The following is a 16,717-nucleotide window of genomic DNA, read 5'->3' on the forward strand; positions in this document are numbered from 1 at the left end:
TAGCGTTAAAACTCAAGTTAAAACTCAACGACCCTTCCGACCTAATTTAGAGCGTTTGCAAATCGTTTGTGGTTATAAGATTTCGTAGAAATGTCCCTTTCTTCTCAAATATTATGACTTTTATTGTTGAAGGAAAACTCATTCCCTGAAACACTGAAATAAAGAAATGGTGAAATACGTTTTTGTATGATTGCTAAATCTCTACTCCTCTTTATTTTTACTATGTATTATTTACAAGCATCATAAAATATCAAAATTGAGTATAACTTCCATAATACTAACAATTAATCAAAATAAAAACAGTGTTTACATATAGCATCTTAGAAAGTTAATTCACAAAAAACAACGACATATTTTAAACCTAAAAGGCCAATGCACGTTTTAATGATACGCTGATACGCTTCACTTTAAAACACGACTGAAAACATGATTATGCCAAATTACGTATTCAACATAAGATTTATAAAGCCCAAAGGACTAGTGCTTCGGCTGAAAAGTGTGCCATGGTTAGGAAGGTTAGGTCACGTGACATTACAATAGAATTTCAGCGCTTGACCAATCAAAGGCTTCGCGGGTTTTCAAAAAAAACAATAGCAACAATTTTTTTTCCGATATTCAATTTTTTTTGTCTGCGATGGCTCAAAGTACGACATCTAGCCCTACGGGGCCCTTTACGATTCAACACCCTAACATTTCAACACACGATACTAATTTGGAATTTGCAAAATGAGAGAAAGATGACACGCAGGGTATTGAAAATAACTCGAATGTCCAAGTAAAACTTAAAGAAAAGCCTAAATCTACAAAAATCAATGAAAAAACTGCTTAAATTTTAAATATATATCAAAACTACAAAATAATTTAATAGTGATACTATTGGTTAATGACAACAATGCTAGGCGTGAACAATATGTGTGCGTTTTTCTTGATGAAATAAACAAAGGCGATGGATGATAGAAGCATGACGATACCAACAACCAGCACTATAATCTGTAAAAATGAATTATAAATGTGAACTTTAATGCAAAACACTCAGTTTTTTTGCAAGTAGTGGCAAAATTTAAATACTAAAAAAGCTGTTAAAAATTTGCCAATACTGGCAAAAACATGAGCGTGTCTGTAGAAATTACAACTATTACAACATTTCCTCATAATAATCATTCAAACTTGAAAAACTAAAGAAAATAGGGAAAGAAGATGCGTTTGTCAACTGCCGACTGGCAAACATTTTCATATCGTCACTTTGACAATCAGTCTAAATGGATATCAGAGGAGAGGAAAAATCCTCTTTTTAGAAAATCTGAACAGATTTTTGTCAAAATGGAAATTTCTAGAAATGTAAAACATATAACAATAACATACTTCATTTGTAGGGTTAGCAACCATGTATAAGCGGACACCAACATCGCCGGACCACCTATGGTGCGAAACAAGTCATTTATAAACAGATAACGTACATCTCAATCTTCAAAATTTCAGTTCCCAATTTCTTTAGCAATCGTTTCTTTTTTAGGGAAATTGATCTCCGTAAAAACTTCAAGTTTTACGTAATAATTGTTGATGTAAGAGTCCAAGCCTTTTCACCTTAATATGTAGACGATTTTATCGTCCGTTACTGTGATAGTAAAGGGCGGGAAAATATGGCGGTATGATGTTATGGTGGTATGCGGAAAAAAAGTCGGCGGGAGAGTTTGGAAGACTGGCAAACTCTACCGGCGGTAAACCCTTTTCAGCAAAAAGCCGCGTTGCGAATTTTCTTCGGCTTTGGGCTTATTTTTTAGTTAGTGATTTGTCTTAGACTATAACATAGTCTACTTAATAAGTAATGACTTATTTCTGGGAGCGTTTGAAGGGGGTGACTACAAATCGAATGATCTAGACTACAATTCGCTCCAATAAAATATTGGCCTGCGTGGGCAGACGCTATTCCGCCATTCCTCCAACAGAATATCAGATGACAACGACTTACATGCTTTCAGTCCACGTGGAGTATTCGGTGGAAGCGTAATCTTTCAGTTCAAAGGAAGGCGATACAGCAGGCGTGGTGAAGGAGACTGATTTGACGCACGTGTACGTGTCATCAACGAATTCACCTTTCACCGTTGAATATGAATACATGTAAGGGAGCTGAAATGAAACGAAATGAGATGAGTCTTAAAAAAATATTTTACATTATGATATAAAGAGGAGGCGCGCCTTTATAGAATTTCTCAAATTTGGTGCTCACGAAACGCGTGAGGGTGAGAAACTTGTTTCTGTTTTTATTTAAAAATGCTGTGTAAGCAACAAATGGTAGGAGATACGTTGAATGTCGAAAGGGGAATCTGCTTTGATAGAATCACTACAGAGACAGAAAACCTATCCGAAATATAGAGAGATATTCAACATGAGGATATCATCTTGGTGGCTACTGAGAATTTATAGAAGATTCCAATAGTTGAAATGAAGAGAATCCAACAGTTATCTATTCATGATATGCACCACCGGAGAGTCTTCCGAGAATTTTTGAAATTTTCCACCCATTACGTCACTTAAACAATAGAAAAAGTGACGTATTGGATGAAAAGTTTCAAAAATTCTCAGAAGACTCTCCAGTGGTGTATATCATGAATAGTTGATTGGTTGTAAGTGACGTAAAATCTGTCAATAAGTCACTTTCAACAAATCAGCTGTTAGGTGGAAGACATTGCAATGGTGCATATCATGATTTAACCCTTAGAAGGCGAAAGGCGTATATATATACGTCTTGAAAAGATCATTTTACCGATACACAGTCTTTTGGTTATAACTCCTGACCACTTGAGATTCGGAGAAAAAAATGAGAGAAAGACCTTTCCAATGATACCAAAGTTGATACCTGAATCATTTGTCCTGGTCAAGAAATGGCCTGTGAAAGAATAAATTTCCAGAAAAAAATGATGAACTTTTTGGCCTTTTTCAAAAAAGTTAGCGACTTGGAAAGGTTAAACTGTCTTTCGTAAGAGTATAAAAATCATTCATACCTCACTTCTTTTGCTTTGACATTTCCCTTTCTTCCAATCACCAGTATAGTAAGATATCAATCTTGTCAATACTGTTGTTATTGTGTTCTTGATTTGACCCACACTGATGTACCTCGATATGGGTGTATTACTAAAAGGCTTTGTTTCTTTATCGTTCAAGATTTCTTTGAATGCAGGACAATTTGCCGAGTATAAAAAGCAATACAATAGGTTCCCAGTCTAAGGTGAAAGAGTTGAAAAGTATATAAGCAACTAATCTAGAGATTTCGTATTGAAATGCTTCATTACACGTTTTTTATAAGGAACCTTTCAGGCTCAAAGTTCCTTATCGAATTCCTTTCCCCCCTATCTAAAAGTTTCCGGGACCAAATTTGTAGGCCGTAACTCTGGCTGTATTGAAGTTTTACATTGATTCCAGTAATTATAGGATCGGAACCGAACTTACTCTTGGGTGCCTAATAGCCAAGGGGTTGGAATAAGCAGGGGTGGAATAAGCAGGGGGGTGGAATAAAAATGTCCTGGATGGAAAACTTTTAAAAAGAGGCTAATACTGCAGAATTAAGACAAAAGAGGGAACTTCCAAAAACATTTTCCCGAAAAATTAATTGGCGGGAGGACGGTACCCGAGGTACCCGAGAGTACATAATTTTCAGAGGTCATAAAATCTGAATCAATCCCGGCCAGCTGGCACACAGCGTTGTTTCAACGTCTAACTAAAGTTATGTGGATGTTGAGAAAGTTAGATAAACTTTAATACAACGTTATCTGCCAGCTAGATTAGACTAGATTAGAAGACACTTCTGGAAGTTTTGATTTCTTGCTGACTTAGCCATCCGGGACTAGAACAGTAAGAATTAAAAGAAGTATAGGAGTGAATATAGATTCATGCTTTACCCTTGATTTATCTAAGGTTATGTTTTGACTCGGTTCTCGTCCATCCGATGCTAACCGGTATAAAGTGTTGGCCAAAGCGATACTCAATTTGTTGAGCCTATCGATCAGAGGGCCATGTAGTTTGACTGTTTCGTTGGTTTCTGTGTTCGTGTTGAGGTAGATGTCAAGATTCCTGGTGTTGTCAAAACGACTGTTATAATAGCTGAGAAGAGGAAGTAAAATATGGTGAAGTTAATTTTGTACAGAGTGCCTTTAAAGCTATCGCCATTTAAGAAAAAGCTGCAAAACGAAATGATAATCTTTTTTTAAACTCTTGTGTACGGAATAGCTCAGTTAGTTGATTCCCAACGAATGAATAGCTTAGCTTGGATGATCTGATATAAGCGTTGAGTAACTGGAACCTAAGACTGAGAGCAGGTGTGGTAGGTAGTAAGCAAACGCTACACACCTAAATAACCATTTCCATTCGACATACACAGTATAAAAGGAAAATCCCACAAAATAGAGTGTTTAGAGCAAAATTACTTAGTAATGACTCAATTTCAACCAATGTTGCTTATACGTATGTTATATACTTAAAAACCCACTTTTGAGTTTTACCCTTATCAGACAAAGTTCAAAATAGATAAAAAGTCAAATTCAGAAACAGACTGTTGTAGATATCAAAAGATTCTTACTTGTTGGTGAATTTATTTTTGTGATCGGTGAACACAACACCACTGATGTTTTGAGCACGCAAAAAGCGTTGGAAAGATGCAGGAGGCAATGGTTGCCCATTCTCCACCGTCTCCATGTTAAGAGATACATTTTGACTTTGGGTTTTGATCAATTTCAATAGATCTTGTGTCTGTAGAAAAAAAAAATTAACAAGTGATACTTTTATGGACCTACCTGGTTATGCATTTAACACATACGTGAGCATATGAACATTAAACAATCATTCAGAACACAAATAGTGACGATTTATTAAAATTAGTCATTTGTTTCTTATAAAAAAAACGTTTAGAAACCAAAATTTCATGCTCTTGAAATATTCTTTCATATTCAAGACTTCGTTAGCAAAAAACATCTATCTCATCGAAAAATTGAGTAATTTGGCTAAGAACATTGATGTATGCTTATTAATGGTGATTCTTGTAGATAAAGATGCGTTTTTTGAGCTGAAAAGTTCTTTTTTTACAAAAATCTGCTTGACACATCTTTTACCTACTTTCATGCAAAAAATCAGAAAAAAACAACGATCCAATATTTCACAAAGTCCAAAAAAACCTTTTTTTAGCCGTTTTTTGGCCCATATTTGCCTAAAAACATTTTTTTTCGAAAATCGGGCTCCGTCACATTCGAGGGTTTATAGTTATGCATCTTTGGGCAAAAAATCATAAAGAATGAAAGAGCCAATCTCGAGAAAAGCTAATACCTAAGTAATTGATAATGTGCTTATAAAAAATATCGAATTTGGCCAGTTTTTCTATAAAAACACGCAAAGCAACCAAAATTTTATGTCTAAACACACAGTTGCTTCAAAAGTAAGCCCTCATGAGAAAAAAAAACATCTATCTCATAAAAAAATTGAGTAATTTGACTAAGAACATTAATGTATGCTTATTAATAGTGATTCTTATAGATAAACATGCGTTTTTTGAGCCAACAAATCTTTTTTGCAAAAATCCCCCTGAGCCATCTTTTACCTATGATGGTACCCTACTTTCATGCAAAAAATCAGAAAAAATCAATGATCCAATTTTTGACAAAGTCCAAAAAACCCGTTATTTAGCCGTTTTTGGCCCAAATTTGCCCTAAAACATTTATTTTTCAAAAATTGGGCTCCGTCACATTCGAGGGTTTATAGTTATGCATCTTTGTGCAAAAAATCATAAAGAATGAAAGAGCCAATCTCGAGAAAAGCTAACGTACCTAAGTAATTGATAATGTGCTTATAAAAAAATATCGAATTTGGCCAGTTTTTCTATAAAAACACGCAAAGCAACCAAAATTTCATGGCTAACACACATATTCTTTAAAAGTAAGCCCTCATGAGCAAAAGAAACATATATCTCATAAAATAAATTTAGTAATTTGACTAAGAACATTGATGTATGCTTATTAATAGGGATTCTTATAGATAAACATACGTTTTTTAAGGCAAATAATTTTTTTTGCAAAAATCTGCTTGAGGCATCTTTTACCTATGATGGTACCCTACTTTCATGTAAAAAATCAGAAAAAATTAATGATCCAATTTTTCACAAAGTCCAAAAAACCCGTTTTTTAGCCGTTTTTTGGCCCAAATTGGCCCAAAAAATTTTTTTTTCGAAAATCAGGCTCCGTCACATTTTGGCCACCACCATTTTGCACCTTTGTACCAAAAATCAGATGATTCCTATGATTCAATCTCGAGAAAAGCTGGTAACGAACGGACGGACGGACAGAGGTGAATTTATAGGACCTCCACCCCAGCGGGGTAGGTCCAAAAGTGGAAAAGAAATTAAACCAGAGTGTTACAGAGGATAAAACATGGGCGAAACGTGTCAATAGGTAAGAAACTAAACGATTTCTTCGTAGTGTATCATAATCAAGTAAACCAATGAAGTGTTTTATTTGAGCAAAGCCTTTCTCTATTACCACTACTTTTTGAATGCTGAACTATAGTTTAGTTTTAGCTTCTTATTCCTCAAGCTCATTCTTCAAAATCAATTTATTAGAGACACTAAGGGTATGGCCCGTCCGACGTTGACACTAACCAAAAGTATCCATAACTAGAACACGAACGAGGAAAGCGAATTTCGAAAATGGACTTAGGCCCCTTTTGAATTAAGGTAGCGATTTGCTGAAATTATGGAAATTTCGAGTTATGGAGACTAAAGTTGGTTTCGTTTGCCATGTGCTTTTAGTGATATAAACTCCATTTTTAGTACACAGGTACTTTGAAGCTTCCTAATTTCAGATATACAATTATTTTTCACATAGAAAATATAAACACAGAAAATTATACGGCTTAGAAGGTTGCCTGTTAGAGTGAAAGACAAAAAACGGTTTTTTTCAACTACATTCAGAGGCTGTAAGCTTCAATGCAAGAACTTTAAGAGAAAAATAAATATAAAGCTGAAATCAGGAGGATTCAAAGTACCTCTGTACCAAAAATGTAGTGTCTAACACTAAAGAAAACAAGCAATATGCTGAATGGACCTACCTGATGATGAAACTAAGATAGTAATAAGGAGAAAAACAATCATTAAGAAAATATAGCGGTTAGCGAAAATGCATTAAATTTCATCATTAATTTTTGATGGGGGGAAGTACCCTGAGTATCAGAGGTTAAGTTTTCGAAGAATATATTAACCTCTGAAGACCGATAATATAAATTTTATCGCGCATGTGTCAATCTAATCATTGTAGAAAGAATCAGAGATGAAGAGCAAATAATAACTTATTAATGTCTAGCAAACTGTATCAGTATGCAGTTTACTATTTACGAATTCCCCAGAAACCTCCAACTGTAATCGAAGTGAGTTTCTTTCAAAAGAAATCTTTTACACGATCCCCGAATGTATAACAGTAATTACTAAACTATTAATTATGGAAATGTCACTTTCAATTGAATCGAAATAATAGACATACTTTATGTTATGATTCTCTATCACTGACTCTTTTTAAAAAGCATTGATAATATTTTTTTGTTGCGTTTTCAACGACGGGAATAAAAATGGATCTTGGATGGTCGTCATGGTTACTTTTGTCTTCGTTGATTGCGCGCTGAATAGAATCTCGATTCGTCGGCACAGCGTAAATATATGATTTTGAGCTGTGCTTTTCACGGTAGGGGGGAAGGGTTTAGGGAAAAAAGAAATAGAAAGTTCCGGTTGCAAAATTGCAAAAGTTTTATTGACAATTGAATCATGCTTGATGGTGGCATTGTTATCAATAATTTTTTTAAGTGAAAAAAACAAAGAAATAATATGGAAAAAGCCCAATTAAAATCTGCAAAAACCGCGATTTCCGGCATACTTCCGGCATTTTCAGCCGGAAAAACATGATTCTCAAAAATCCAAATCGGCCACACTTAGGGCATTGCTGATGCACATTTTTAAGCAAAAATCTGGAAAAACGATTAATGAAATCTGGAGAAAATGGCAACAAACTGGTTTTGACGGCATATTATCGGCATTTTTGGCCGAAATTTTTTTTCTTCAAAAATCAGGCTCAGTCACATTTTAGGTATTGCCAATTTGCATCAGTCTGCAAAATTTCATGAAAAATATAAAGTGCAGCTTGAGAAATTCAAGAAAAATCGTTTTTCCGGCGAAAATAGGTTATTCCGGCGATTTTTATATAGTTCAATGTTATTGAAAATTGAAACATGTTTGATGGTGGGCATTGCTATTAATAATGTTTTTGAATGAAAAAACAACCAATTATAAGGAAAAAGTCTAATAAAAATCTGCAAAAACGGCGATTTCCGGCATTTTAAGCCGGAAAAAATTGTTTCTCAAAAATCGGACTCGACCATGTTTTGGGCATTGTTAATACGCATCTTTGTGCAAAAAATCAGAAAAAACTAATGACGAAATCTCAAGAAAATGCCTAAAAACCGGTTTTTTCCGGCATATATCCGGCATTTTCGGCCGCAAAAATATGTTTTTTCGAAAATCAGGCTCCATCACATTTTAAGTATTGACATTTTGCATCATTGTGCAAAATTTCATAAAAAAATATAAAGTACAGCTCGAGAAATTCAAGTAATACCGTTTTTCCGGCGAAAATCGGCTGTTCCGGCGATTTTTAGTAAGTTCCGGCTTCAAAAATCTGTTTTATTAACAATTGAACCATGCTTCGTGGTGGGCATTGCCATTAATATTGTTTTTGTGTGAAAAAACTACGAAATATAAGGAAAAAGTCCGATGAAAATCTGCAAAAACGGCGATTTCCGGCATTTTCGGCCGGAAAAAAAATGTTCTCAAAAATCGGACTGAGCCATGTTTTGGGCATTGTTAATACGCATCTTTGCTGATCTTTGAGCAAAAAATCAGAAAAAACTAATGATAAAATCTCGAGAAAATGCCAAAAAACCGGCTTTTCCGGCATATTTCCGGCATTTTCGGCCGGAAAATTTTTTTTTCTCCAAAATCGGACTCGGTCACATTTTGGGCATTGCCATTTTGCATCATTGTGCAAAATCAGAAAAAACTAATGAGCCAATCCTGAGAAAAGCTGGTAACAGACGGACGAACGAACGGACGAACGAACGGACATCGGTTAATTTATAGGGGGTAGGTCCAAAAATTCATTCACTTCTTCATTTTTCATCTTCATTTTTTAAAGTTGTTAGGATAATTTTTTCTCGACAATTGTAGTGCTCTGAATTATCATTTCAACGGTAATAATTTGTTATAATTAAGGCATTTGTTGGAAAATGGCAAGCAAAACAAACATAAGTGCAATGAACTTTACAAGGCATTTTTAACTGAATGGAACCACAAAGATTTGTTTAAATTAAGGCGACATTCGAATTGTTGAAACTCCACTGCACAATATAAAAAAGACGATTGATAAAAAACACGTTCTGTCTCATACTAATGCTGTAATACGGTAAGGTTATCTAGAAAGGCATACCTTTGACTTGATGTCGGGAATTTGTTGCGAGATCGGATCAGTGTGTAGGAAAATATCATTTCCTTGTCCAACTTGACCGACCTCCAAAAAGTAACCGACTTTTGATAAATTGAATTTGCTGATGTAAGCATCATCATTCGTGATATTCAGCTATTGAGATAAAAAGAAGGAGTTATTGGTCAAATATGATTTACCATACATGTAACAAAGTGTTTCCACTGTAATACCCTTTACTCCAGCTAAAGGTTTTGTTTATAAATAGAAATAATTTTAGCAGTTTTTTCACATTGAATTGACACGAATGTGGAGCAAAATTGCCAGAAAGAGGAGAAGAAAAGCATTTTTTGTTTATATCTGCACAATATAACAATTGGGAGACACTGTTCTGATATGAAATATGTGTCTGATATGAAACAGGAAGACTTATGTAAAAAGAAAACCTTTCAAAAAATCATAGAGAATAATGATACATAAAGATTAAGAGACGTTGTATTTCTTTTCAATACTTAAAGTAGAGAATAATGATACATATTTTAGGCTTTGATTGTAAAAAAATTCACAAAGTTCTCAAAATTTTACCAACTTTCAATCTGTGAATCTTTTGAAACTTACAATAGGGTCTTTGTAGTCAGTTTTGTATGGGAAGCTATTTCGCTGCATATCAAATACCATCTTTGATGATCCAATGTAATCAAAAGCTTCCTAAAGAAAAGAAAGAAAGAAAATACGAGTAATTTAACAGAATCTTTGTGTTAGTAGATTCTCTCACAGTTGTTGCAAATGTAAGTAATCTCATACGATGCAGAGAGTTTACTCCTTCGTCTTTCCTCGAAAAAGATTCAGGTGGTTCCATGTAGACTTATTGTAGGAAGTTCTTTTTTGCAGACGGAATTTGTGCCGTCGAATACTTTTGGCTGATAATTAATTTTTGCTGATGAATATTTTTGACCAAATGACCAAATCTCGTTTTTTCGTGTACAATGGAATAATTTAACACTGAATTCTGGGTTAATATGCTACTTACGACAAAGGATTGCAACACAAATTAAGGAAATGCAATAATAATTTATCGGTTTTTTGGGTGTTTTTCAGCCAATAAGAAGCCATAGCTACTCTGGAAAAAAGTATTTGTTGGTAAAAAGTGACAAAATTATTGGCAAGTTAACGAAATAACTACTAATGAAGTAGATTCTAAAAATAAGGCACACCTGAGAAAACTGGACTCTGCTAAACTCAATACTGAAGGATGTTATCACGTGATATGAATCAGAATATTTATTTTTTTTATATCAAACTTTCAACATTCAAAAATTTATTCTCTATCAATCAATTGGACAGTGATTTTTAGAGATTTTTAGGATTGATTTTAACATGTTTGTTTAACTTTTAGAAATGCTGAAAAATTTAAGGCTAAGTATAAGTAAGAATTTGTACTATACTATTTTTGTTTAGGAGTTATCAAAAACTATTAACCAACAACATCGTTTCTCAGCAATTTCAAGCAAAAACGAATTCGTTTTTATCTTTGAATTCGCGAAATTTTATCCTAACGAAAATTTTCATTTTTTTTCCTCGCAAAAATAAATTTTGTGAATATTAATTAGTTTTGAAAAAAAATTGCCTCGCCAAAATATCTGTTTCCGAAAATAAACCGACTTAAGGTAATAATGAAACTAACCCCATTGAAGAATGAAAATAAAACAGGACGCAATTTTTCAGCCATGCTCTTCTCCTAAAAACAAAAAAAATAGAAATTATTTTTGAATCACACCACGAAACTTTCTTATACCAATTTCCTTTTAATCATTGGACCATTGAAACTTGAATAACAACTATCTAGTTTTGTCCCACATTTCAATTTTCGATGGATAGTTCTTTTATGCATTGATGGTTAGCTAAAATGTTGTTCTAGGAGTTAAACTTTCACTATTTCAAATAGTTATAGAATCGACAAAACCTATGACAATGATTAAAAATAAATGGATCAAAAACTTTAACTGACCTCTCTTTTTTCGAAAAAAGCTCATCTTTAATTAATTCAAATAAATCATATGTAAAAAACAATTCAAAACTTACACTAAGCTCTCTTTTGTAGTTGCCTAGAGCAAAAGCAGCACCAAGGAGGGTGACAATGCCAGTGACCCCGTTATCAGCACCCAGTGCAATGTCATGAAAAAATGCTGTGCTGTCCATCTTAGTAGAAAAAAGGTAATACAGTAATAAATATTTTATGATTGTAAAGAGAAATATATTGGTTACTGGAGAGTGACGAAAAATAAACATTACTTACCGTAAATCCTCGAATAAGCGCCCGGGCGCTTATTTAATTTTTCAGGCTATAAGGGGGGGCGTTTATTCGAGCGGGGCGCTTCTTTTTTTATTTCAGAAAATTTTATATCAACAAATTCAGAATCTACTTAAACTTAACTGTTTCAAAGGGTTGATTTTTCAAAAAGGATGAATAAAAGAAAAATTGGAAAAATCCAATTGACAATTTCTATCATTTTATTCTTAATCGCTTTCTTTCTTTTTAAGACACAAGTATCTACTCAATATCTTATTCAATCAATAACAATATTCGAATAAGCGCCCCTCCCTGGAGGGAGCGCTTATTCAAAGGGGGACTCTCATTCGAGCGGGGCGCTTATAATATTATTTTAACTAAAAGGGGGGCGCTTATTCGAGGATTTACGGTATTCCTTTCATTACCTGAGAAGGCTCCTACATTACTGGTGTTCAAGACAGCTAAACTGTTTTAAACAATAATGTCAAAAAAGTCAGATTTCTCATATCTTAAGAGATTAATTACTTTAGTGGTAGCCATTATGACTTCACCATCATCGACTTCAGGAGAAAGAGGTTCCAAGAAGCCATATACATTCTTATCCTCAAGCGGGTCGCAATATGTACCTGAATAGAACATATAATAATGAAGTAGTCTTAAGTTTTGTGTAGCTGAGAAAGGGTAGCAGGAAAGGGTCGGAATTCGAAATTTACTATGCGTTCAGCCTTACATGATTATGTAATAACTTAAATATACTAAAGATGGTAAATTTTGAAATTGCAGTTTAAATTTAATTTTTGAGATTTCGATAACTGAGGCTCATCATATGCTTAGCCAATGCTTTTTTTTTTCAAGATTTGAGTCTGGGCATGCTTTATAAGCTTTATGCTTATCAAAACAACAAAATGTATTGGGCCTTTCTTAAATACCGTACTAAGACTGGTTTTATTTTTAGGTACTTGACGTAAAATATACTAATGGACATTTCATTGGTATTTTTTTCCAAAATTATTCTTACTTCCGATGAGATTAGGAGCTTCAGTTTTTCTCATACAAGTTGGTGTGTCTTTTGCAGCAAACATGAAATCCTTCATCTCAACCGCACACAACGGATAATCAATTGTTTTGTTCGATTTTGGGTCATTGTGTTTTCTGAAGCACTGTACAAAGGAGGAAAAATACAAATTAATTTCAATTAATTTCAATAAACGATGCCTTTACCAAAAATATTCTTCTTTCCCATTGGTGATAGATTTGATATAACCTTTGGTCTAGTGAATATAAATTACAATGTATACCAAGCTTATCGTTCTACATCTGCAATTTGAGCTTTTCCAAGCTCATTTGACGTCAATCGATACTTTGATTGGTAGTGTGAAGGTTTCAATCACAGACTTGCACTGCAATGGGCTGTGTTCGAATCCCAAGCACTTCCAGGCAGGGTGTTAGGGAAAAATGGTGATAGACTCACTATCTTCACTCATATGAATTACCTTAATAAGTGCATCGATTTCGTGTCTGCTAGTGAGTGAAAATATTGGGATACCGTAATACACAAATGACATTCCATTTCCCTAAAAATAATCCAAATAATTGCTCAATTTAGATAAAATTCATAAGTGAGAATATTAATAAGATACTACAGTAGAGAAAGAAAATACAAGACCTTTATCTCGTAAAAATGAAAGGAAAATCTCTAGGAAAATGAAAGAAATGAAGTGAAAAACAAGCCCAATCTCAAAATCTCGCTTATGAATACATAAATTCTAGATTTTCAATTAACGAAAAAAGTTATCAACTTGAAGGTATAGAGGTCTTTCATTATAAATATCTCAAGGATCGCTAAAAACATTTCACCTTGGATTAGATAACCACAAGGATATAAAATGGCCTACTTATTCATATTGAGGAATCAATTTCAAAAGTCTCTAAAAACGTATGTATTTCAATTCTTACAACTGGATTCCATTTGACTTTTTGACAATCTCCATATTCTTTATGTCCACTGTAAATACCTGAGAGTGGAAGATTAGCATCGAAAGCTTTTTAGTTCCATTCAACAGTAAAAGATCATATCTTTATGCAAAAAATCAGAAAAAACTAATGCAGCAATTTAACACAAAGTCCAAAAAAAACGTTTTTAGGCACTTTTTGGCCCAAATTTGCCCCAAATTCTTTTTTTCGAAAATCAGGCTCTGTCACTTTTTGGGAATCACCATTTTGCATCACTGTGCAAAATATCAAAAAATAACTAATGAGCCAATCTTGAGAAAAGCTGATAACAGACGAACAAACGAACATCAGTTATTAAGGGACCTCCATGGTAGGTCCAAAAATTAAAGCATCTGATGCAACAGGGTTGTTTTTGTCATATGGTTGATTTTAAAACTAATATCAAATGTTATTGATACATCGCATCGAAGTACTTTTGAAACAATACCACACCAATTCTAAAAGATTGTTCACTTACCAAAATTATCCAATGGGCAAGTGTCCTCAGGAGAAAACTCTGAAAAGATGGATGTATAAAGACTTTGTAGTAATCAATGTTGCCAGCCCCTGATAACTCTCAAAGATTGCATATTACAATGTGCACTCTTTTTAACTTTTTATATGAAGGTAATTAGATAGTTCCCTTAAAAGTGGTTTGTACATGGCAGTTTTTTCTTACTGTGAAATCTACTAACATTTGAAGTTACAATCAATATGGTTTACGGAAAGACTTTAGAAAATGGTCTATTCCAGAAATGGTCTGTATCCCTTATGTTTTTAAAGGAGGTGTTACGTCTGGAAAATAAAATATCTATATGGTTTTGGTTTTTTAAGTACAAAAACAGGGTGGTCAGAGAAATGAGGTAGATAATTTAGAGGTGTCAGTAAGACGAGGCTGAAAATCCAGGTTGGTCCAAAAAATGAGAAAGGAAAAATGTGATGGGGTCCTGAAAAATGGAAAAATAATTCCAGGGGGTTGCTTTTCCCAAAAAAAATATAAGGGGATACAAATTTTTTCTGGATTAGCTCATAAGAAAAATGTCAGTACAATTCAATTATTGAAATATACCTGTTGGGTTTTGAGTTTTAGGTTCGTGAATCATTAAAACCCCACTGATCTTCTTTGACTCCATGAGTTTATCCATGACAGGCCTGAAACAAAAAGAAAACAAAAAAAAAAATGTAGAGCAGAAGGGTATATTGAAAACGTTTTTCATGAATTAAATTGAAAAACTAAAATTTAGGCATAGAAGGTATTGTTTTTGAGTTTGTATAGCTGTATAGCTGTGGCCTACTTCACCTATCGAGGAAAATTTACTTACCTAGTGAACATGGAAGCATTTAAAAGAGGGATGTAGGGTGTGTGACTGCCTTTCTTGATAAGCCATTGCAAATCTTCATCTGAATCAATGAAATGTAACGTTCCACGATTCCCATTCATATCAGCTATGATTATGAAATTAATTAGAATATCAACAAAAAGTTATACATCTAAACTCAGTGCTGCTTTGAAGAAGCGATGACCGGGGAGTCTCGAGGTCTTCTAAAACAGATGTCACTATTCTCCAATCCTCCCATGCTTTATTCAATTGTTCCACAGCAGAGTTGGCTGAGATCCTTATATACTCTATGAAAATCAAGGCTATCTAAAAGTATATCTAGACTAAGCTATCTGTGAAAAATTTCGTTTCTCTCTATAGACCTTTTCATGAATTACGTACCACGAACATCACTCGTCTAATTTTGAAATTATTACCCAGCGCATTTTTATTACTACTACTTTCTATTCATAAAAAAATCATTTGATGTCTCAAGGTATATGATCACCATGGAATACGAGGCAAGGCCATGGAATATTCACTAACCCAGTACCAAAAATATCCGCAGAATGAAGTAAATAAAAGAAATTACATACATGTACATCCAACTTGATGTGTTGCGTTTGTCAACAAAATACACTGTTGGAAATATTTCAAGTTGTCATAGATTTTGTTTTCTATCTGTCCTGCTTTGCCTATAAAACATGTCAATCACAAGATTTTTGAGAAGAGAAAAAACATTTTTGATTTAAAATTGTATCTTAAAACTCAAGAAAGGCACCATGGAAAAACATGTTGCATCACCATTTCTAGTACTTTGGAAAGAAATTGTGAAGAGGGTACTATAGAGAGGACCAAACAGTAAAGTTAAAGAAAATGCACTGTTGAAAAATATTTTGAAATTTGCTTACTTGCTGAAAGGATTGCCAAGATAAAACTGACCAAATGAAGTGACATCTTTTTCTTTAATATGATATCAATTATCAGTGTTTTTTTGCTAAAAATGAAAATAGAGTTAATTGAAAAGGAGATATATAAGTAAGTCTGCCAGGACAGCCAGAGACAAACCAAAGCCTCCTCTTTCGATGGCTTTCTATCAGAAGGTAGCAAAGGGGGACACTCTCCTCCCTAGATTTCTCCTCTTATCAAGAACAATTGAACAAATAAAACAATTCTCATAGATCCCGGAGATGAGTTTTAAGTTTTTAGTTTGCCAATCAGGGAAGTCTTCATTATATCATAGGATTTCAGCTAACGATAAATAAATAACCTGTAAAAGGGGAACATAAACAATTGCAACATAAAATGTTGTGCAAATTAATTATATTTGGATCCAGCACCTAAAGATGTATAGCACCTAAAAATGTATAACACTTCTATTTTTCTGCAAATATTCCAGAAATGAAAATAAAGGGATAATGATATGAGTAATAACCGCAGATGATCTGCAGCATTAGGGGCCATTCAAAAAGTACGTTCGTCCAAATTTCTCTATTTTCAGACCCCCCTCCCCCCTTGTTCGTCAGCGTTCGTTTTGAAGTACCCCCCCCCCCTTTGTACGTTCGTTTTTATCTCAAAATTATATCCCCCCTCCGATTATTTGAAGATAATTGGAG

General features: G+C 33.9%; 1 protein-coding gene across 1 annotated transcript; it reads right to left on the minus strand.

Moving 5' to 3' along the window:
• Positions 1-783: 783 nt before the first annotated feature.
• Positions 784-16,096, minus strand: LOC136799030 (nicastrin-like). Its single transcript, XM_067055708.1, has 19 exons — positions 16,013-16,096; positions 15,698-15,796; positions 15,105-15,228; positions 14,852-14,934; positions 14,261-14,299; positions 13,747-13,805; positions 13,284-13,364; positions 12,809-12,950; positions 12,316-12,416; positions 11,583-11,699; positions 11,185-11,238; positions 10,119-10,208; positions 9,507-9,656; positions 4,574-4,743; positions 3,897-4,098; positions 3,003-3,221; positions 1,970-2,127; positions 1,363-1,417; positions 784-990 (listed from the first exon to the last, which is right to left on the minus strand). The coding sequence occupies exons 1-19, from the start codon at positions 16,056-16,058 to the stop codon at positions 874-876; spliced, it is 2,106 nt and encodes a 701-aa protein (XP_066911809.1). The 5' UTR covers positions 16,059-16,096; the 3' UTR covers positions 784-873.
• Between the last annotated feature and the right edge of the window lie 621 nt (positions 16,097-16,717).

The sequence above is a fragment of the Clytia hemisphaerica genome, unplaced genomic scaffold (assembly GCF_902728285.1).
Source record: "Clytia hemisphaerica strain Z4C2 unplaced genomic scaffold, Clytia hemisphaerica genome assembly, whole genome shotgun sequence".
Classification (NCBI taxonomy): domain Eukaryota; kingdom Metazoa; phylum Cnidaria; class Hydrozoa; order Leptothecata; family Clytiidae; genus Clytia; species Clytia hemisphaerica.

What these genes read in the sequence shown, in the direction of transcription:
- LOC136799030 (XM_067055708.1), bottom strand. Translation starts at nt 16,058, where the DNA reads ATGTCACTTCATTTGGTCAGTTTTATCTTGGCAATCCTTTCAGCAA. An exon ending in GTCAAAGCAAAAGAAGTGAG is followed by an intron (nt 2,128 to 3,002) that starts GTATGAATGATT and finishes GTTTCATTTCAG; the next exon opens with CTCCCTTACATGTATTCATA. An exon ending in TTGCTAACCCTACAAATGAA is followed by an intron (nt 991 to 1,362) that starts GTATGTTATTGT and finishes TCATTTTTACAG; the next exon opens with ATTATAGTGCTGGTTGTTGG.